The 23,890-nt window shown below is 41.4% G+C and overlaps 1 protein-coding gene across 2 annotated transcripts in view; it reads left to right on the forward strand.

Moving 5' to 3' along the window:
- The window catches only part of EPN3 (epsin 3), a 47,741-nt gene that overhangs the window by 18,870 nt on the left and 4,981 nt on the right, over positions 1-23,890 (forward strand). For both annotated transcript variants that reach the window (XM_056549429.1, XM_056549430.1), the window contains 6 exons: positions 3,238-3,829; positions 5,574-5,686; positions 11,059-11,139; positions 12,536-12,640; positions 19,602-19,734; positions 22,248-22,427. In XM_056549429.1, the coding sequence (XP_056405404.1) occupies positions 3,319-3,829; positions 5,574-5,686; positions 11,059-11,139; positions 12,536-12,640; positions 19,602-19,734; positions 22,248-22,427 (1,123 nt within the window). In that variant the 5' untranslated portion in view covers positions 3,238-3,318. The remainder of the gene's footprint in view (positions 1-3,237; positions 3,830-5,573; positions 5,687-11,058; positions 11,140-12,535; positions 12,641-19,601; positions 19,735-22,247; positions 22,428-23,890) is intronic.

Consider the following 23,890-nt stretch of genomic DNA (forward strand, 5'->3'; position numbering starts at 1 on the left):
ATAAATAATCTCATTGTCTAAATAAATATAAGAGATTTACATATCTGAAATTTCTTATTAACAGATTTCCCCTGAAGGGAATGATATGATTTTGTTGCGGTAATTCTCCCTGATTAAAACTCCCAGTGATTATTAATATTATAATAATAACATAAATTCATTCATTCAAAGAGGGTCGCATATATTCCACATGTTTTACATATTAAAAAGCGAGAGATAGAAAAAATGATAAGGAAGCTAAAATTAGTCGGGAGACGTTTCAGGTCAGCGAGTTGCGCTAAATGATTCATTAGCTTTTAGGTTTAGAAAATGTCAGGCTTTTGAAGTATCTGCTTATTTTCAGTGTATTGTATTGTGGCCGCATATAATGCTGATTTACATGCAAAATGGCAACAGAACTTTGTCAAAGGGCAAAAGACTAAACATTTTCGTGCCCTACATGACCCCTCTGTATCAGGTATGAAGACCCTGGGTTCATTTTCCAGAGGGGGTCACATATTATTTGCTCAATCAGTCAATATAGCAGCTCAATAGATCATTACTATACATTTTTATGGGACAGCTGTGATATATATGGCTTTATTTTATGTCATTTGTTTATTTTTGTGCTGCTAAAATACTTAAAGGGATTCTCTGGTGCTAGACATCTTATCCTTTATCCATCCCCTATCACGCCACACCCCCTCCATTCATGTCTATGGGAGGGGGCGTGATGGCCATCACGTCCCCTCCCATAGACATGAATGGAGGGGTCATGACGTGACGTCACGACGGGGCGTGGCATGACGTCATGACCACGGCCTCTCGAACCTGGCATTCTGAACATAATCTGCAAAGAGATTGCTGTGGTCCCAGTGCCCAGACCCCCGCGATTAGGCATCTTATCCCCTATCCAAAGGAGTACTCCTTTAACATTGTGTCCCCTCTCCGTTAAAGCTGTTTTTTTTTTATATGGGGCATATACTGTTTTAACCCCTTAAAGGGGGTACTCCGGTGAAAACCTTTTTTCTTTTAAATCAACTGGTGGCAGAAAGTTAAACATGTTTGTAAATTACTTCTATTAAAAAATCTTAATCCTTCCAGTACTTATCAGCTGCTGAATGCTACAGAGGAAATTCCTTTCTTTTTGGAACACTGATGACATCACGAGCACAGTGCTCTCTGCTGACATCTCTGTCCATTAAGGACAACAATAAATAAAGCGTTATTATTATTATAATAATTTATTAATTTGCTTAATAAAAGCTATGTTTTAAGGGTGGGGGTAATAATAATATAGGGTATTGACCCTGGGTTTTTTGCCCATGGTCTCTGGTTGTATATATTGACAAACATAAAACCCTATAACACAAGATATTTTTATACCTGAAAACTTTTTGTTTTTATTATACGGTACTTGTATTCTTTATATTATGGAGTAAAATATTTAATTATCTGAAAATCTCGTAGCGTATTGTGCATTTTCATACAACTGACTGTCGAGCAATGTTTCTTGTTACAGGCTGAGACATGTTGTACATAGAGATTCTGTCACTGAAATACACAATTTGATGGATTTCAGGTTCCAGTTTTCACATTCTTTCCTCCAGTTTCAACTCACTATGAAAACCTTATAGAAAATAATTACAGGAAAAATAGATATTACTTTATTTACTTGATAATGCTTCGATATGATAGCAGTGGAGACTAAGGCTGGGTTCACATCACGTTTTTGCCATACTGTTTTCAATCCGTCTTTCTAAAGAAATCCGTATGGCAAAAAAACGGATGGAACAGTATGGAAAAAAGTAAACCGTATGCGTTTTTAAACAGTATACTGTTATTAAAAGTGCATACAGTTCCGTCCGTTTTTATAGAAAAATCAAAACAAAAGTTTTTGAAAATTTTGTCCATTTTTTATGGGAGGGGTCTTTAGGATGCAAATGCCCATGTGCAAAGTAAAAACGTATACGTTTTTCCCTTATGGAACCGTATACATGTGCGTTTCCCATTGATGTCCATGTTAAAAAAAACGTATGCGGTTGCAGTACGGTTTTTAAACCGGAGTCAAAACCGTGGTTGACAACAATTTTGTCTCTGGTTTAAAAACCGTACTGCAACTGCATAGGTTTTTTTTTTTAACATGGACGTCAATGGGAAACGCACATGTATACGGTTCCATACGGGAAAAACGTATACGTTTTTACTTTGCACATGCGCATTTGCATCCTAAAGTCCCCACCCAAGACCCCTCCCATTTAAAATGGACAAAATTTTCAAAAACGTATGGTTTTTTTTTCTATAAAAACTGACGGAACTGTATGCACTTTTAATAACAGTATACTGTTTAAAAACGCATACGGTTTACTTTTTCCCATACTGTTCCATCCGTTTTTTTGCCATACGGTTTTCTTTAGAAAAACGGATTGAAAACAGTATGGCAAAATGGTAATGTGAACCCAGCCTAACCTGGAACATGTCGAATGGAAATAGAGTACAATAGATCAGAACTGCACAGAACAGAATGGAATCCGGAATGGAAACTTGTCATGGGAATAACAACCAAAAGCTGCCGCAATGTAGTAACTATAATAATATACTAAAATGCGGCTTTGCTAAGCTAAAGGTGACAGAATTCTGGCTAATTGTGCTTAAAAACTGTAGACGGCTTGAACCACGTTTTATGTGTTTTAGATACTTTTTTGCGCCTCGTTTGCTTAGTGTGAAGGGACACCGAAGGTGCCAAAATCCTGCCACAAAATATTGGCCTAAAGTAGGCTAACCAAAAGTTGGTATAAAGTTAGACAAACGTGTCTTGCACGTCTAGCGAGGTGCACCAAGATGATCCTTCAGGAAGAGACAGCTTGGCACATGTTAAAGGGGTACTCCGCTGCTCAGCGTTTGGAACAAACAGTTCCGAACGCAGGAGCCGGCGCTGGGAGCTCGTGACATCATAGCCCCACCCCCTCACGACGTCACACCCCACCCTCTCAATGCAAGTATATAGGATAGGTTTTGTGTGGGGATTTGCTCCAACTCTGGACAGTTCCTAAAATGGACAGAGGTATCAGCAGAGAGCACTGTGGTCAGACTGAAAGGAAATTCAAAAAGATAAGAACTTCCTGTGGATCATAATAGAAGTAATTTACAAATCTGTTAAACTTTCTGGCACCAGTTGATTTAAAGAATTTTTTTTTCCAGTTGAGTACCCCTTTAAGTCTACACTTCATGCTTCTCATTACTGCATTTATTTTACAGATATCAGAAAGTTTCAACAGAAAGTGAGTAACTACCCAGAATTTTTCACAAACTGATAGATAAGCGTCAAAACAATCTATCATGGCTACTTCATCTATACGACGTCAAGTAAAAAACATCGTCCACAATTATTCTGATGCTGAAGTTAAGGTTCGAGAGGCGACTTCAAATGACCCATGGGGACCGTCTACTACACTTATGGCAGAAATTGCTCAAATGACTCACAGTGCAGAGTACCCCGAGGTCATGATGATGGTATGGAGGAGACTGAATGACAGTGGAAAAAATTGGCGTCACGTTTATAAAGGTCTGACGCTTTTGGACTATTTGATCAAAAATGGATCCAACAAAGTGGTGCAAGAATGTAATGAGAATCTCATTGCTGTACAGACTCTAAAAGATTTTCAGTTCTTGGATCGTGATGGAAAAGACCATGGAATTAATGTGCGGGAGAAGGCCAAACAGATAGTATCCCTGCTAAAAGATGAGGAGAAAATAAAGCAAGAACGGGTACAAGCTCAAACTACCAGAAGAAGGATGTCTCAAGTCACTGCCGCCATTGACAGCAGCCATAGGCTACGATATAATGAAGGTAATGTGTAGAAAAAATGGTAAAGCTTTGTTTAAAGGGGTATTCCACCCCTAGACATCTTATCCCCTATCCTAAGGATCCATTGGGACCCCCGCGATTTCCCTGCGGCATCCAGCGTTCTTTTAGAGCACCGAGTACAGCGCTGGAGGCTCGTGATGCCACGGTCACGCCCTGCTCGGGACGTCACGGCCACTCCCCCTCAATGCAAGTCTATGGGAGGGGGCGTGACAGCCGTCATGCTCCCTCCCATAGACTTGCCTTGAGGGGGCATGGCCATGACGTCACGAGCGGGGCGTGACGTGACGTCACACGCCTCCGCCCCAATTCGTCAGTCCTCCATTCGTATTGAACCATGACAGATATTATGGTTCTGTTTTTTGTTTTTTTAATGGATCCTGGAAAGTTCTGAATTTGTTGACTTGGTGTCCATCAGGTTTCTGCTCGGGTTCCAGTATTTTTGACCGCATGAGAAGTATTGCAGACCTTGATCTTCTTGCTGTCAATAATCCTGGAACCTGTTCCTTCCCCAGACCATGAATACATTTACAACTGGGTGTTACCGATTCCTTTGTCCATGGCATATTTCCTAACACTCTCCTGTCAGTGCTGTCAGACTGCGAAACAACACACCCCTTTAAAAAAAGAAATCAGTGACACCTAGTTGTCTATTAATTGATTTCCAGAATAACAGAGGGATGGCACAATCTTAGAGTTCCATTAAAAATGCTTCAGAATAGTTTTTTTTTTTTATTGGAAATGTATGAGAAGTACTCACCAAAACAGACACATCAGAAAGGTGGTCAGATCCTCTTTAACTTTTCCTAAAGCCAACCAATTTGTACAAGGAAACCACTGGGCTTCTTTAGGGTATTGGGCTATCTCTAGGGTAGTCTGTAGACAGCCCAACATGATGGTAATTTACATGTTGTGCCTTTTTACTGAATGCTTCTCTGTCCTGGCCCATTGGCGGGGGTGGGGGGGAGTGGCGGTGGTACGGGGGTACTGATGTTTATACAATCTAGTAGGCCTGGGGGTGTTTCCCCTGGAGTATGATGAGCTCCTCTCCTCCTCCCTCCCCTCTCCTTTGTCATGAGGTCTGCACAAACATATTAACATTTGCAAAGCATATTGTCTAAATGCATGCTCTACATAACTCTAATGCAGCCATGTGAAACTACTGTGCATGTAAATGCTTCTCATCTGAAGAGGCTGCATCTTGTCTATATCCAGTTGTAAGCTGGATTATACACTGTACTGAGTGAGCAGAGGAGAGAGAACCCCCCCACCGCCTCCCTTCAGAATTTTGGTCCCTTTTCTTGTTGTCAGGACCAAAGAGCCCTAGATACCAGGGTTTCTTTTCAAAATTAAAGAGACAGAGACCCCTAGTGGCCATGTTTTTAAACATTTATTTCACATCTTTAGCAGTAACATTTTTTTAAATAAAATATATTACAAAAATGCTTTGTTTTTAAGGAAGTATTAAATGGAATAAAGTTTTTTCTAATGACAGTAACGCTTCAAGTGTCCATGTTACCCAGAACATGTTGCCATTGCAGTTTGTGATCCATGAAATGCACTTCTCAGAACAATAGGTGTAAAGTGTTATAGGAATACACAAATTCATGAATCATAATAACATTATTCCCTTATAAAAATACTTTATAGGGGTTTGACCTTCTATAGGGAGTACTCAGCAATTAGAATTAGGAACCACGGATGACTGGATGTCTGCCTTTTTTTTCAGCCTCCGTTTCAGACCTTTCTCCAGAATTGGAGCACGCGAGACCTCAGAGTACTGGGGAGGAGGAACTACAGCTGCAGCTTGCTTTGGCCATGAGTAAAGAAGAAGCTGAAAAGGTACAATAAAAGTTTTTACACATTGTTATTATATTTCTCAGAACTGTGCTATAACTAGTACTGTGTGAATAAGACCTCAGGGGGGGGGGGAGGTTATATTATAAAGCCATCTATATGGCTGTATAATGTATACAGTGATGAAAGTACTAACCATTTCATTGCTGGTCCAGGAATTTTCTTGGTGATGCCATCACTAGACCCGCCCCTAGCGATTACGTCAGAATAACTTTTTCCTTTATATTTCCCATTCTTTTAAAACCCACTTTATGGCCTTGGCTCAAAATCTGTAGCGGCAGCTTTAATAAAAAAAAAACAAAAAAAACCTGCAGCGCCTGACACCAGCATAAGGGGCCTACGAGATGGCTTGATGCTCATGTAAGCAAGTGTTGATCTCATAGATGTGGCGGGTACTTGCTGGTGATTACTTTTCAGATGATCAACAAGCGTTGGCCAATCACTGGCCCCATTACACAGGACAATGCCGGCCTGTTTGGCCAATAATTGCCCCATGCAATAGGGCCTTAAAGGGGTACTCCACTGGCCCTATGAAGTCATGACCACGCAAAGCTGTGACATCACAAGGAGCGCGGCCGACCCCCACAGCGTGAAATCAGCGTTCGGAACATTTACTTCCGAACGCTGGCCAGTGGAGTACCCCTTAAAGAGCAGATTCTGTACAGTAAAGCTCACAGATAGCTGATAAGGTGAGAGCAAACCCAGTGTTCCAGGGATGAAGAGCATAGTAGAGGCAGCCTGATTTTTGTAAGTAATAGGGTTATAAAAGGATAATGAGTATAATTATATTATTATTATGACTATAGCTCAGTAGTCATGTTAACATTTCTACAATGTGTCACTCGACTCACGTCCTTCGGTTGCTCAATTCAGTCACCACCCAGTGAAGTAATTTCTTCATGGATTAGGACAGTTCAACACCATTTATTTCGCCCCCTATAGCCCAAGTATCAGCATTGCTGCTGTCTGGGAGGCACAAAGAAAACTGGGCTAGCAAGGCCCAGATGAAGGTTGGTGGGGGACACTGGGTCTAAATTTGGTTGCCAAGTTCAAGGGGTACTCCAGAGGAATACAATGTTTTCACATCAACTGGTGCCAGAAAGTCATACAGATTTGTAAATGATTGTCTATTTAAAAATCTTAATCCTTCCAGTACTTATCAGCTGCTGTATACTGCAGAGGAAGTTGTGTAGTTCTTTCCAGTCTGACCACAGTGCTCTCTGCTGACACCTCTGTCTGTGTCAGGAACTGTCCTGAGTAGAAGCAAATCCCTATAGCAAACCTCTTCTGCTCCAGACAGTTCCTGACATGGACAGAGGTGTCAGCAGAGAGCACTGTGGTCAGGCTCGAAAGAACTACACAACTTCCTCTGGCGCATACAAGCTGATAAGTGCTGGAAGGATTAAGATTTTTAAATAGAAATAATATATAAATTATTATAATTATTTGTCACCAGTTTGAAAACATTTTTTTACCTTCCGGAGTACCCCTTTAATACAACAAAACACAGAAGAATTGTCAGTAAATCCCGCCAGTGTTGACAGGATGCACTGAAATTCCTATATGTGTAGGGGCAACCAGTTTCTGATGTTTTTTGTTGGGATAAACAAGACTTAGGCAGGGTTCACACCACATTTTTGCAATACAGTTCCCGACTCCTCAAAACCAGACTAAACTGTATCAAAACGTGTGTACAAATTTTAATCTGTATATGGCTTCAAAAATTATGTCCTGTTGCATCAGTTTTTTAAGAAAAAAAAACGTATAGGTTTTTAACTTTTCACTTCATTGTGAATAAAGTTTCACTTGTTTGATTGCAATTCCAATAAATGGAGCAGAGCTGGCCCCATTACACAGGGCGAGAATGTTCACACAATAATCATCCCATGAACTCTGACTTTTATTCTAGTTACCAGTACAGGAAGGTGGGTACCTGACAAAGGAAGTAAGTTCCTGTTCACATGCATATTTATTATGTTTTGTAGACCCTTTTATGTAGTATAGCAATTTTTAAAGGGTACCTTTCATCTAAAAACTTTTGATATATAGTATAGATTAATGTATGCAGAATAACTTTCCAAATGCATGTTATTAAAAAATATGCTTCTTTCTATTTAATTTTCCACTTTGAAAAAATGGCCACTAGAGGTCTCCTTACCAGTCCTGGCCACAAGCCCCTTTTATAGATTTCAGACTCATGCTGGAGTCCTAAATCTCAGACTGCAGCCAGGACACAGACAAGCTCAGCTGGCAGCTCTGAATCTTCTCCTCTCTGTTTACAACTGCATGTGCAGAGAGAAGAAAGATCGGAGCTCAGATAGTAAAATGAATGAGGGCATGCAGTAAGGCAGAGATAGGAGTATGCTCTGCTGTGCTATAAGCACAGTGCTGGCTCCTGCCTGTCTGATTGACAGGCAGGGAGCAGTGCTGAGCTTGTCTGTGTCCCAGCTGCAGTCTGAGATTTAGGACTCCAGCATGAGTCTGAAATCTATAAAAAGGGCTTGCGGCCAGGACTAGTAGGGAGACCTCAAGTGGTTATTTTTTGAAAGTGGAAAATTTTTATAGAAAGAAGCATATTTTTTAATAACATGCAATTGGAAAGTTTTTCAGCATACATTAATCTATAATATATCAAATGTTCACTCCCCTTTTCTAGCTTGTACTTGGAAAAAATGGACATAAAATGGGGGAAAATTATACCAAAATACAGGTATAAAAGGAATAATTAGTTCCCTTTACTTTTTACCTCAAGTGACAAGAGGGCATGAATGTGGCTTAGAGGACAGGGGCGAAACTTGAAATGAGACATCAGGCACCACAGTTTGCTCCCAAATCACAAAGGGACCTAATAGGTGGTAGATCAGTATCTAAGGATATGCCAGATGTTTTGGAATAGCATGAGCCACTGTGATACATGTGGTGCATTCGTAGGCTACCTGTAAGTTTGCATTGTCTTAGTATGAGACAGTTTTTGTAAATCTGCGCCAATGTGTTTAAATACTGTAAATATCCTTTTTGTTGACATTAAAGAGGGAATTCAGTCTGTGTTATATTTTCTTTTGTAAATAAGTAGCACAAGCACCGCAACTTCCCTGAGATCTTTTCACTTTTGCGCTGCCCTTACAACAGATGAATCAAGTTTATTAAAAGGCCTACTAAATATGTAGCAACTTACTCCAATGTACTTGGAGTGTTAAACGTTAAAGGGGTAATCCAGGAAAAAACTTTTTTTTATATATCAACTGGCTCCAGAAAATTAAACAGATTTGTAAATTACTTCTATTAAAAAATCTTAATCCTTTCAGAACTTATGAGCTTCTGAAGTTCTTTTCTGTCTAAGTGCTCTCTGATGACACGTGTCTCGGGAGCCGCCCAGTTTAGAAGCAAATCCCCATAGCAAACCTCTTCTAAACTGGGCGGTTCCCAAGACAGGTGTCATCAGAGAGAACTTAGACAGAAAAGAACAACCTTAACTACAGCAGCTGATAAGTACTGAAAGGATTGAGATTTTTTTTTATAGAAGTAATTTATAAATCTTTAAATTTCTGGAGCCAGTTGACATATAAAAAAAAGTTTTTTCCTGGATAACCCCTTTAAGTCTTGATTTTGCAGCTTTACTATATATCAGATCATTAAATGTGGGATGATATTCTACTGATACCAGGAAAATACTAGATGTGACTAGAACATCAAACAGATGTAATATAACTTTGATATGGTGCAGCCCACCACTTTAAAGGGGTACGCCACTAGTCAGCGTTCGGAAGTTAATGTTCCGAACACTGTTTTCGAGCCGTGGTGGCCACACCTCTTGTGACATCATGGTCACGCCTCCTCAATGCAAGTCAATGGGAGGGGGCGTGACGCCATGACATCACAAGGGACATGGCTGACCCCTGAGGCTCGAAAACAGCATTCGGAACACTGGTCAGTGGAGTACCCTTTAACCATCTGTTTTTTACTTGTAGTCGAGAAGTTCTGTACAATATTTAAATCATATAGAGGTACAGAAAAGCCCCATAAAAGTCTATATGTGTCACTAGAGGTCGCTTTGCTGAAATACAGAGGCCAAGCTGGGCCATGCTGGAGCCATTGTGCTTTAACGGGGTTGCCCAGTAAAAAAGCATCTTATCCTCTATAAGAGAGAGAACAAACTGCAGACGACCGTGCTCCATTTATTTCTATGAGGACAGCATTGGGTATTTCCAGCACTACCATAGAAATAAATGGAGCATGTGCCATCTGCAGCATGTTCTCTGGAGGTCGCAGGGGTCCCAACAGTCCTGTGGATCGGGGATAACATGTTTTTTGCCGAAAAAAAACCTTTAATTTCCTTTAGGATCCAGTTTAGTTTAGTCTTGGTTTAAAGCGCTACTGTCATTTCTTGCAGACATGTCAAATGTTTTCATCAGTTGGGGTCTCAGTGTTGAGACCCCCACAGATCCCTGGATATAGCCAAGAGAAGTGTTCAGCAGTGCACTTAACTCTCTGGCTTGGTATTTGCATATACTATAATTAAAGGGGTACTCCTGCGGAAAACTTTTTTATTTTTTAAATCAACTGGTGGCAGATTTGTAATTTAATTCTATTAAAAAATCTTAATCATTCCAGTACTTATTAGCTGCTGAATACTAAAGAGGAAATTCTTTTCTTTTTGGAACACCGAGCTCTCTACTGACATCATGACCACAGTGCTCTCTGCTGACATCTCCGTCCATTTTAAGAACTGTCTAGAGTAGAAGAAAAAATATGCTGCCCTGGACAGTTCCTAAAATGGACAGAGATGTCAGCAGAGAGCACTGTAGTCATGATGTCAGCAGAAAGCTCTGTGTTCCAAAAAAATTAAATAATTTCCTCAGTAGTATTCAGCAGCTAATAAGTACTGGAAGGATCAAGAAGGAAGGATTTATTTTTTATAGAAGTCATTTACTACTCTGTTTAACTTTCTGGCACCAGTTGATTTAAAAAATAAAAGTTTTCCACCGGAGTACCCCTTTAAGCCTGTTAAAAGTTGGATGGAGCAATAAGCCGGGGAGTGAAGTGCACAGCAGTGTGCTTCTCTCGCTTCTGTCTAGTGATTGGTGGAAGTCTCATCACTGAAACCTGACTGATCAAAACTTTTAACATTTTAATGATGTGTCAAAGGTTTTTAGAAACTAAAGTAAAACTTTAAGGAAATGCATTAAAATCGCACCACACTGCCCTGTGAGAACTTGATTTTATTTAACTCGATATTCAGGTTTTATGAACTGGGAAACATTCCAGATGTTATAAAGTCCCAAACTATATAGTCTTGCATTACAGTATTTTTTGCAATGTATAATAGATTTAGATGACTTTTTTTTTTTTCAATAAAGAAAGTCCCATCAGCCCCAGACGAAGAAGAAGAATTACAGCTGCAAGCAGCACTGAATCAAAGTAAAGAGGAATATGAAAAGGTATTTAATTAACACAGCATGTACGTTGCCTCCAGTCATTCAGGCATTTACACCTACCATTAATAGGCTACGTTCACACAAGAACATTATTCTCCACCTTTTATATAGAACAAACACCAGAGAACAGGGCTGTGAAAGGGGGATTTTGTGATTGATTTTAGGTTGGTTTAAATGCATAAGATTTCGAATATGGCTACGAAATTATCAGTGAATTAGTCCATATCCACAATGAGCCGGAGGTGACAATATTTTCATATAGATCTATCTATCTATCTATCTATCTATCTATCTATCTATAAGGAGGAGAATACAGCAGCACACTGCAAGCACAAAGATACAGATAAAACATGAAATGCTATATTGCTACAATGAAAAATGAAAAATTGAGGTGCTTCACTCACCATTTGGCCAAATAGTTTGGACCATCCCACCACGATAAGGTGACCTCATTGGGAAGGACCCTACTCTATGAATATGCCTCTGTGCAGTCAGTTACTAGGCTTGTAAGGTCTGAGACATCCAGCACCTTATAAGATGGGTGGGGTGCTGGATCCAACATGGAGGAAGCCACTCCCCCCATTTGTACAACACAAAAAAGAATAAGTTGGCCAGCACATACTGATACCAAACTATTGCAGTAGCCTAGCAGCGTACACCTTTATGCCGGGTCCATGCAATAGTTTGGTATCAGGATTCTTTTTTATCTATCTATTAATCTATCTATCTATCTTTCTATCTGTCTACTGTATCTATCTATCTGTATCCATACATAACACATCATGAAGAAGTCCCATGCACAGACTCAGTAGAGCCAACCAGTAGACAACTGAAAAATGTTCAAATGAAGTTAAGCACGAGTATCTTGTATCTTATCTTTTTTTATTGTACAACATATCAGACAAATGCATACGCTTAACGTGTTTCAACCCATGAGGGTCTTAGTCAAAAGCTTATGACTAAGACCCTCATGGGTTGAAACCCGTCAAGTGTGTTTGTCTAATATGTTGTACATGTGACTAATAAAAGGAAGATTTTACCTAATTTCAAACCCAAACCTATACATTGAATTTCAGTGTTCTAATTTGTTACTCCCCAAAATATTCTATAGCGGAATTCAAGCCACGAACATTATTATTATTATTTACATACTGCAATTCTTACCCCTGGTAAGATGATAAATGTTTGTATTAAAATGTAATTGTAATTTATTTAACGTGGCCCCCTTCTCATGTAAAGGTCATCTATGGAGAACTGAATTGTGACAAGGGGAATTGTGACCAGGATGTGAAGTCTACACATTATACATCTAAACTCCATTTAGATACATTATAGGCAAGTTTTTGGTCTTTATGTTTCTTGCCGTGCAAATGGTTCTGATAGTGTGATTTTTATGTAGGAACAACAGTCGAAACAGGGGGAAATATCATTGATCGAGAAGGCTTTGATAGAGACGCATTTGACAGGAGACAACGATCAGAAGGAAACGGCGAAGAAAAATGAGGTAACGTTACATCTATCTCTAAACTCACCCAATCATATACAGTACACTCAGCTACATTGTTAAAATCATAGGCATTATATTTTCTTTTTTTTCGCGACACAGTGTCATATGAAGAAATGTGTAATGTACATTTTGCATCTTGCCTTAAAGGGGTACTCCACTGGAAAACATTTTTTTTTAATCAACTGGTGCCAGAAAGTTAAACAGATTTGTTAATTACTTCTATTAAAAAATCTTAATCCTTCCAGTAGTAATTAGCTGCCGTATGATCCACAGGAAGTTCTTTTCTTTTTGAATTTCCTTTCTGTCTGACCACAGTGCTCTCTGCTGACACTTCTGTCCATTGTAGGAACTATCCAGAGTAGAAGTAAATCACCATCGAGAACCTCTCTTGCTCTAGACAGTTTCTAAAAGGTGTCAGCAGAGAGCACTGTGGTCAGGCAGGAAGAAAAATTCTAATAGAAAACAACTTCCTGTGGATCATACAGCAGCTGATAACTACTGGAAGGATTAAGATTTTTTAATAGAAGTAATTAACAAATCTGTTTAACTTTCCGGCACCAGTTGATTTAAAAAAAAAAAAAAAATGTTTTCCAGTGGAGTACCCCTTTCCAGTGGAGTACCCCTTTCCAGTGGAGTACCCCTTTCTAGTGGAGTACCCCTTTAAAGGGGTACTCCACTGTTCAGCGTTTGGAACAAACTGTTCCGAACGCTGGAGCCGGCGCCGGGGGCTCGTGACATCATAACCCCGCCCCCTCATGACGTCACACCTCGCCCCTTCAATGCAAGTCTAAGGGAGGGGGCGTGACAGCCGTCACACCCCCTCCAATAGACTTGCATTGAGGGGGCTAGGCATGACTTTATGAGGGGGCAGGGCTATGACTTCACAAGCTCCCGGCGCCGGCTCCAGTGTTCGGAAAAGTTTGCTCCAAATGCTGAGCAGCAGAGTACCCCTTTAAAGAGCCATGGACACCCATGTCTTTCCTTCTTTGTTTTTTCTTCCTCAAATCACTGTTGCTACATACCAGACACCTTATACTGGCAAAACTGCACAAGACCGGATGTATTGGAGATTCTCTAACCAAGTCATCACGCCATCACAATCTGGCCATTGTCAAATCTGCGGAGATGCTTGCGCTTGCTCATGTTGCCTCATTGCATACGTCAACTGCCAGAACTGAACGTTCACTTGCTGCCTAAGGCCATGTTCACACAGTAAAATTGACAGTTTTTTTTTTTTTTTTCTGCTGTAGAATATCGTTTTTTTGGTAAAAAAATAGTTTCGAAACCGGCTATTTTATTTTTAATAATGTGTTCCATTGTTGACAAATCATCTATAAATGCCCACATAAGTTAATACCGTGGTCCCTCAAGTTACAATATTAATTGGTTCCAGGACAACCATTGTATGTTGAAACCATTGTATGTTGAGACCATAACTCTATGGAAACCTGGCAATTGGTTCTGAAGTCCCAAAATGTCATCAAAAAATAGGAAAAAAGAGAGGATTAAAGAAAATTAAGTAGATAACTAATATAGATAAACAAAGATCGTACATATAAAAGTAAGAAAGATCAGCTGGGAGCTGTAAATCACTGTCTATGTCAGTGTTTCCCAACCAGGGTGCCTCCAGCTGTTGCAAAACTACGACTCCCAGCATGCCCGGACAGCCTTTGGCTGTCCGGGCATGCTGGGAGTTGTAGTTTTGCAACAGCTGGAGGCACCCTGGTACGGAAACGCTGGTCTATGTAGAGGACAGGAGCTTCTTCAGGGTCCTATACAGAACACACAGTGTCCTAAAAAAGTATCATGGAGCCGCCCTTACCTGGTGTCCAAATGAGCAGCTAACCCTGGCACAGGTAAAGAGTAGTACAGAACATGTAATTCCTCCCTGTACTGTAGGGGCGCTACCAGACACCAGTCAGTGCATGCACTTCAGTAATACAAGGGTTTTACCAGTGAATGTCCATTCTGATTGGTCAGATCTTCCAGCGATTGACACGTTCCAGGATTGTCTGTACATTGTATGTGGAGTCTGGTCTCAAGTTACAATGGTCCAGAAAAGACCATTGTATGTTGAAACTATTGTATGTTGAGGCCATTGTAAGTTGAGGGATCACTGTATAATGGCCGTAATATCAATGGCCATGAAATTCAACAGTATGTTCTTTATTTTCAGCTGATTTTGGTAAAAAAAAAAAAAAACCAGCTGAAACAAAAAAATAATTCTGTCAAATGTTTAAAAAATTTACCAATTTAGCTGCTCACTATGACTTGATATATAGGTACTGGCATATGACTAGTCTGATTTGTATTAAATCCAGTAATAGCCACGATATATCTGACTAATGGGAAGGTTTACAAGCTGTACATGCTCATCCTGTACCTAGCCAGATACCTAATCCCTGCCGTGCGCTGAGATGACCTCATTACACAGAAAGAACAGCAAGTAAACCTGAATACAAATCTTAAAAGGATAGCAACAAATTTTTGTCGCAATAGTTTGCAAAATATCGTGACGTCATGGGAGTATTGTTAAACTTCATGTAAACGTGGGATGGATAAAGAATTTTTCATTGAAATAAAAGTACCGTACTTTAATTAAAAGATAAAAAAAATGGGTTGCCTGGGGAAGCCAAAAAAAATCAGCTCCAATGCTGGGTGTAGTAAATAAATAATAATCTATACTCACCTCCTCTGGTCCGTAGCTGCTGCACCGACACTTGGTTATTTTCTTGGTTATTGTGACATCCTGACCCCACAGCACCTTGCTTGATCACCTTGCTTGATCACGGACTAAGACAGAACACCGCTACAGCTGCTGATTGGCTTGTGGGCCAGTTCCTGTGGGGTCAGGATGTCACAGGAAATGGAAGAAAAAGGACCAGCGAAGGACTGGGAGCATCGGTGCGGCAGCTGCAGGGGTTCAGAATAGGTGAGTATAGTATGTAGAGGAACTTATTGTTTTTTCCCCCAAACAACTCCATTATTGTTTGCTTAGGTAGCTAAGCTACAGAATCTAAAATGCCAAGACTATTATTATTATTATTATTATTATTAATAATAATAAAACAAATGATTATAATATCAATATAATGATTTATTTATATAGCGCCAACAGATTCTGTAATGCTTTACAATTTTATAGGGGCATTCCGCTGCTCAGCGTTTGGAACAAATTGTTCCAAACACTAGAGCCGGCATCGGGAGCTCGTGATGTCATAGCCCTGCCCCTCGATGCAGGTCTATGGGATGGGGCGTGACGGCCATCACGCCCCCTCCCATTGACTTGCATTGAGGGGTGGGGCGGGACGTCATGAGGGGGCGGGGCTATGAAGTCACGAGCACCCGGCTGGAGATACACATGTTACTTATATGTCAATTAAAATATAGTAGAGTTAAATCAAAGCTATGTGTGGACCGCTCTCTTCTTCATGCTCCAAAACAAAGGCGCACGGACTAGCCAGCAGCGTCCCCGGACTAGATCAACAAGAACAGAAGGGAATGTCCAGCGCCGAATGCGGTAAAACACAGGTACTTTATTGTAGGATCTTCGGATACAAGCTTGCATCAGGACAGAGGCCGACACGTTTCGGACCGTTACAGGTCCTTAGTAATGGCATCATGCCATGACTAAGGACCTGTAATGGTCTGAAACGCGACAGCCTCTGTCCTGATGTAAGCTTATATCCGATGACCCTACAATAAAGTACCTGTGTTTTACCGCATTCGGCGCTGGACATTCCCTTCTGTTCTTGTTAAGTCAAAGCTAACCCGCCTCCATTTGCGAGGATGGGGTTTCTTTGTCTAAAGTTTCATGCAACTCTAAGGGACTTCCGGGAAATCTCCCGATTGTGTTACTCTCAGGCTGCAGAGACTTATAAACAGCCTGCCAACGATCCGGCAGGCAGGTGCAGAAAATTGTTAGTGCTGGATATGGGATATGAAGTTGGAATATGTGGATGGGATATGAGAATGAGATATAAGGACAGTATATGAGGAGTGGATTTGAGGTCGGGATGTGAGGATGACGAGACGTATGATGACGAGATATAAGAGCAGGATATGGGGATGGAAAATAGGGTTGGGATATGAAGACAAAATATGAGGATAAGACCTTTATTGTTACTTTTACTCTTCACAAGGTCTAGGTAGGAAGACCTGGCAATGCCGGGGTATTCTGCTGGTAGGGGAGATAACATAAAGGTGGGGACTCCAGTCACCAACCCATCTCTGAATGTCTAAAGTGCATAGAGGGAGACTGCCCAAAGGCAGTGGAGGATTAAAGTGGAGGAACATAGTGGAGAAACATATTAATAGTATGGATAGTAGGGGAGACCAATTAGGAAATGTTATAGACCTGATTGAAGAGATATTTCTTTAGGGCATTTATAAAACTGTGGATGTTGGGTATAAATCTGATGGTGCAGCAAGAGGCAAAATCTTGGAGATGGGAGTGAGAGGTTCGGATAATGGAAGTTAGGCTGCATTCACACTTCGTTTTTACATTACGGGTACCGAATTCGGCTGGGGGAGGGGCAATCCGGGCTCTCCCGTACCCCAGCCGGACCAGCGCTGAACTCCATTTACTACGTATACTACGGTATACTACGGTTTTAGGTACGGTCACAAAACTGGATACGGGTCAAAAATGAGCCGACCGAAGTCAAACGGGGACATTAAAGTAAATGGAGTTCAGCGCTGGTCCGGCTGGGGTACGGGAGAGCCTGGTTTGCCCCAGCCGGATCCGGCACCCGTAATGTAAAAACGAGATGTGAATGCAGCCTTAGTTAGTTTTAGATAAGTGGAGAGCACGTGTGGGATTGTATACAGAGATAAGGGAGGAGATTTAGGGAGGTGCAGCACTGGGAAGAGCTTTGTGGGTGAGAATTCATATTGTATTTTGACCAGGTAACCAGTTTAGTGACATGGAGGAGGTATCGGAGAGGGGAGAGGTTAGGGAAGGTCTATAAGAAAAGAGTAGTAGCAAATGTAGTAGTTGTAGTTTTGTAACAACTAGAGGGTCACAGTTATTTGTGCGTCTTAAAGGGGTACTCATGATGTCATAGCCCTGCCCTCTCATGATGTCAAGCCCCACCCCCTCAATGCAAGTCTATGGGAGGGGGCGTGACAGCCGTCACGCCCCCTCCCATAGACTTGCATTGAGGGGATGGGGCGTGACATCGTGAGGGGGCGGGGTTATGACGTCACAAGCTCCCGACTCCAGCGTTCAAAACAGTTTGTTAAAAAAACTCAACAGTGGAGTACCCCTTTAATTTTATGCATCATGGGAAAACTTAGTTGGAAACCATCAGCAATCAGACTAGTTGATTGTGTTCTTGTCTTTTTCCTTGTTCAGTACCTTCGGCGCACAGTGACGCGCTGTCTCCAATGGGCTGTCGGTTTGACAGACTCATCATTAACCCATACAGCCCTGCTCATTAACATATGTATAACCAACACCCATCATACTTTTTATCAACATCTGAATATAGATGCAAGTATTATGGATATATATGTTAATTGGGCTATTTTAAGTTTACTTGTTCAGAAGTCATAATTAGAATAAAAATACAGTCAAAGCAGCCTGACTAGTTACAGCTATTCATGGAGTGACAGGATTTTACATATGATACAGTGTAAAAAAAAAAAAAAAAAAAAAGTGAAACAGCAAAATATGAATAAAACAGAAATATGAGAAATGAGATGTTAAAGCTGCAGATACATGGCCAATGGTTTTAAAACCTTCATTGAAATGTATAAACTGATTTGTATTGGCACATATACCGGTGTATATAACATATATTGATATTTCCATTGTCACCATGCCCACCCATTTCTCTTCTCTGACACAAGTATGTGCCTATTGGCCAACTCTGGTAAGGTTGGGTTCACATCACGTTTTCAGCCATAAGGGACCGCATACGGCTGGGGGGAGCTTAAAGGGGTACTCCCGTGGAAAACTTTTTTTTTTTTTTTAATCAACTGGTGCCAGAAAGTTAAACAGACTTCTATAAAAAATCTTAATCCCTCCAGTACTTATTAGCTGCTGAATACTACAGAGGAAATTCTTTTCTTTTTGGAACACAGATCTCTCTGCTGTCATCATGACCACAGTGCTCTCTGCTGACATCTCTGTCCATTTTAGGAACTGTCCAGAGTAGCATCTGTTTGCTATGGGGATTTTCTCTGGACAGTTCTTAAAATGGACAGAGATGTCAGAAGAGAGCACTGTGGTCATGATGTCAGCAGAGAGCTCTGTGTTCCAAAAAGAAAACCATTTCCTCTGTAGTATACAGACCCTAAAAAGTACTGGAAAGATTAAGATTTTTTTAATAGACGTAATTTACAAATCTGTTTAACTTTTTGGCACCAATTGATTTAAAAAAAAAGTTTTCCATGGGAGTACCCCTTTAAGCTCCCCCCAGCCGTATGCGGTCCCATATGGCTGAAAACGTGATGTGAACCCAGCCTTACCAGAGTTGGCCAATAGGCACATACTGGTGTCAGAGTAGACGACCACGGTTTTAGGTCTGGTGGGAAAACCCCATACGGGGCAAAAATTAGCCGACAGGAGTCAGCATTTCCCTCCGGTCGGCTCATTGAAATGAATTACTTATGGGTGGCATACGGCAGGGATACGGGGGCGCAAGGTTGAAGCTTCCCCCAGCCGTATACGGTCCCGTATGGCTGAAAACGTGATGTGAACCCAGCCTAACACTGGTAAAAGATCCGGTTGATCTCCAAAATTCTCAACTAAGCTCATCACAAATCCTTCGATCTGTCCAAGAATTCTCATAACAGCCGTATTGTTTGTACTTCCAGTATGAGGAGATCCCTATGCTTTTGCCTGTTGCTCCCTCACTGTAGGGATCTCTCTATATTGCAGCTAGAGATTATTTTTATTGCTGATGGGAAAATCTATTTATTTATTCCTTTCCCTCTAACATTCCTTTTCCAGACACATATTTATGACCTCATTGATATATTTGGGCCTCCCCAGCCACCTGCTGCAGATATCTGGGATTCCCAAGTTTCCAGCTCTTACCCACCAACCAACACAGGTTCTTTCTTTCCAGCCTGGGGCCAAACAAGTAAGTGGTATCATATAGTGATAGACTGGGGACCACCCATAGGACAATGGGATTATATCTCTCATAGACGTAATTGTTGCTTGATTCATGACTTTTCTGAATTGTCCTCTTCTTTCCAACACTGAATAAAAGTTTTGTATTGTTTTGTATTAGTTGTATCTTGTTCTGGGAAAGCTGGGGGGCAACCATTATGACCATGATTACAGTTCCCTTCGATGTTCTCTTTTCATCCTTCATTTATAGACTCTAAACAGCTATTCCATGGTGATGAACGGCATAGGCCATGTTTGAATTTGCGATATTTCGCAAATATATGGACGAATATTCTTCCTATGTTCGTGAAATTCGCATATTCGATATATTCGCAGTTATTTTTGCATGCACGTTTGTGGATAACTATCTACCTATCTATCTATAGTATCTATCTAGCCATCTATCTATCTCCTAATATTCTTTAGTGACGATATTCGCATATTCGCATATTTGCGAAACTTTGCTCTCCAGTCTAATACAGTAAATAGTATAGGAGCCTTCTTTAGACCACAAGCTGGAAGCAGGGAGGGAGGAGATCACTGTGATGTGTTCTGTGGGGAAAAAAATACGAATATTCGTAATTGAGAATATATAGTGCTATATGTGCATTCACCGAACCCTTCTTAATTGGAAAAATAAAATATGATTTTTCAAATTCAAAACATAGGTAAATATTTAAGCATATATTTATACATAGATGCACAAAATGAACAAAACCATTAAGAACAAAGAACAAAACCATGAAAACATGATTTTCACACAAAAACATAATGAATATTTACTACAAATCATTGACTTCTGCTGTTGTCTTTCAGAGACCAGTTCAGAAATGCGCGTCTTTACTTGGCAAATGCCACTCTCATGTCATTTTCGCAACAAAGTCTGTTCCTTTTCTTCGTTTTTATGTCCAGCATCCTCAAAAAGGATTGCAGTGGTGATTCAGTGTAAGGATAGGGTTAACTATGAACTAGACACAGTTAGCCAGGCATTGAGTGAAGGCAGTGGTGGTTCAGTGTGCCTACCTGTTCCTGCGGCAACCGTGCGTCCAGGCTGTCCGCTTGTCAGAGGAACCGTCTGGCTGAGCCTGTTTAAGACCCCGCAAGACCGGAAGTGCGTCACAGGAGGCCGCGCCGGAAGTGGTGCGTTCCAGCGTGGGACGCATGCAGTTGATCACGTAGGAGCGGAGCCACAAAGTAGGGTAAAACAGTACTCCGAGATCTGTTAGGTGGGACATGATCACCTGCAGCCAATGATGGACAAGCGGGGCGTGTCAACACGAATCAAATGAGTCGGGTGTGTGTCTTGACCTCCGCCGAACCTACGAGACTGACTCACCGAACCCCTGGGGTTCGATTGAACCCAGGTTAAGAACCACTGTTCTAGGAGATCTGTATCAAGAACTCAAAAAGACTTCCTAGAGTTTAAAATCTAGCAATATGTTTAAGCGAAAAAAGGCCTAATGGCCAAATGGCATTTCCTTGCAGTTGTGTAAATAACAATTCTATACAATGCCATCACCAGACATTGCAAATGTAATGTGCTGCACAATGCCATACCACCAAAGCAATATACAAGGGACCAAATAACAGCTCCCTAAAGTAAACTAATACCAGTGCAATAGAACGCAAAAAGGAAAAGCTGCAGCAAAGATCGCAGAGGCCTGGTGCATATCTATGACTAGACAAGCCTCATATACCTTGCCTGCCCTGCCCTCACTCTCCCCATGAATGAAGCGGTGTCGACCCTCCCACGAAAGAGTGGCCAACACGCCCCCTCCCTGCATCTTTATGGGAGAGACGGAGATACAGCAGTGGCTGTCCATAGAGATACTTGGAGGGGACGTGTTGACCAACACTTTGTGTGGGAGTTGAAAGACTCCATGCACAAAGTGAGCGGGGTGCTGGGCAGGAGATTGGGGGGTGGGGGGCTCCCATCGGTCAGATCCCTCACGATTAACACTTATCCCATATCCTTGGGATAGGGGATACATTGTTTAGTACCACAAAACTGCTTTAAGCATCATTTACCTGCCTCTGATGCCTTCCTCAGGTCTAAACGTATAACAGCACTCTTCCAATGCTGATGGGTGTGAGAGATGCTGGTAAGGATTCCTCTGTGTTGCGGCGCTGGCGTGGTCCCTGGCGGAGACCACGCCAGCGCTGCAAAACACAGAGGTATCCTTACCAGCATCTCTCACACCCATCAGCATTGGAAGAGTGCTGTTATACGTTTAGACCTGAGGAAGGCACTCTGTATGTGCCGAAACGTGTTGTCCTTTTTGCAAATAAAAACTACTTGTCCTGTGCTGGCTTGAGTCTCTCCGTTTTGTGATCTCCTAAGCAGCGCCTCATAAGACCACTTTTGCCTCTCTTTGAGAATTTCGTATCCCACCATTCATGTCTGGTGGCCGACTACTATATAGCCAAATGTTCAAGCCGATATCAAAGGCATTAATGTCTATCTTTGTATTGTCATTTCAGATCAGAATGTAAGGGTAGTCACCTCTCCTTTACCCTGGGATACGATTTCTCAGGGCGCGCAGTTAAAAACAGATAACCCAAGTCAAAGTATCATTTTTGGCTCAGATGAACCAACAGCCTGGCAAGAGACAAAAGCTGCAAAGAGCTCGTCATCTGATCCTTGGGGAGATAACAAAAACAGTAAGTATATGTGCACAGCTCGGCAGGAAAACCTGTACTCTAATCCCATTTGTTTCTTTAGCAAAATCGCAGCAACGTCTTTTACATATTTACAATGTTTGAACGTTGTATCAAAACTAGAGATGAGCAAACCGGACACGAGAAAACCGGGTTTGGTCCAGACTTTGTTAAAAGTTAGATTTCATGCAAACTTAGGCTGTTTGTTTTGGGTGAACCTGCTAAAATAACCTCAACGACATGGCAATAAAGAAGGAGGAAGGATCACATAACCTCAGTTTAGCCCATAACGCCTTTCAAATAGTTCTTCAAGCCAATCAGGAGGCAGTATAGGGGTTAACACTAGCGCCTATAAATGCCTATGCGCCAAGCTTCAGCATCCATATTAGGTAAGATCTAGAATACTTAAGTTATTCAGACATCAGAACAAACTTCTAAAATTAGTTAAGAGCCAATAACAGACTCCTAAAGATATTTGACCCCAGAATAGCCTTTAAAACTATTTCAGACTTCAAAAGAGCAACTTAAAGGGGTACTTCGTTGCTCAACGCTGGAGCCGGTGCCGAGAGCTTGTGACGCCATAGCCCCGCCCCCTTGTGATGGCCGTCACGCCCCTCCCATAGACTTGCATTGAGGGGGCAGGGTATGATGTCATGAGGGGGCAGGGTTATGATGTCCCGAGCTCCCGGCTCAAGCGTTCGGAACAGTTTGTTCCAAAGGCTGAGCAGCAGAGTACCCCTCTAAGTTAACCATACCCTAGAACAGCTCCCTAAAATTAATCAGACCCCCAAACCAGACTCCAAAAATAATTCAGACTCCAGATTAGACAGCTAAAATGAATTAGGGCTCATTCACACTATGGAATCTCCCAACAGAGAGTCCATCTGTAGCAAAGTCTGCTTAAAGAATAAACATGTTCGTTCTTCCTGGGATCCGGAATTTCCGCATCAGAACGTCAGCCGCAGACATTCTGTAGTGTGAATAGTACAGCAGAATCCAACTGAAAACAATAGGAGGCTGCTGCACCGTAATTTCTGAACTGAATTCCTGAAAATGCGTACTGTGAATGGGCGCTTAGACTCCAGACCAGATCCTTAACATTAATCAGACCCCAAAATAAACCTTGAAATCAATCAGACCACAGACCAGACCCTTAAAATGTATTCAAACCCTCAACCAGACAAAAAATACCAAAAATATATACTTACCAGTCCCAGATACTTTTCATTTCTAGATGCTTTTATGCTCAATGCCCTGACAATGATCAGCACTTTGTGGTGCCGGGCCTTTTTGGTATTACTGCATCTGAAAGCAGACTTGGAGTCATAGATGAATGAATGGAAGGTCTATGTCAGTGTTTCTCAAGCGCGGTCCTCAAGACCCCCAACAGGTCATGTTTTCTGGATTTCTTTAGTCTTTCACAGGTGATCATGGCAGTGTGAAAGAAGCCTAAATAATGCAGCTAA

Source organism: Hyla sarda, chromosome 13, assembly GCF_029499605.1.
Source record: "Hyla sarda isolate aHylSar1 chromosome 13, aHylSar1.hap1, whole genome shotgun sequence".
Taxonomy (NCBI): Eukaryota; Metazoa; Chordata; class Amphibia; order Anura; family Hylidae; genus Hyla; species Hyla sarda.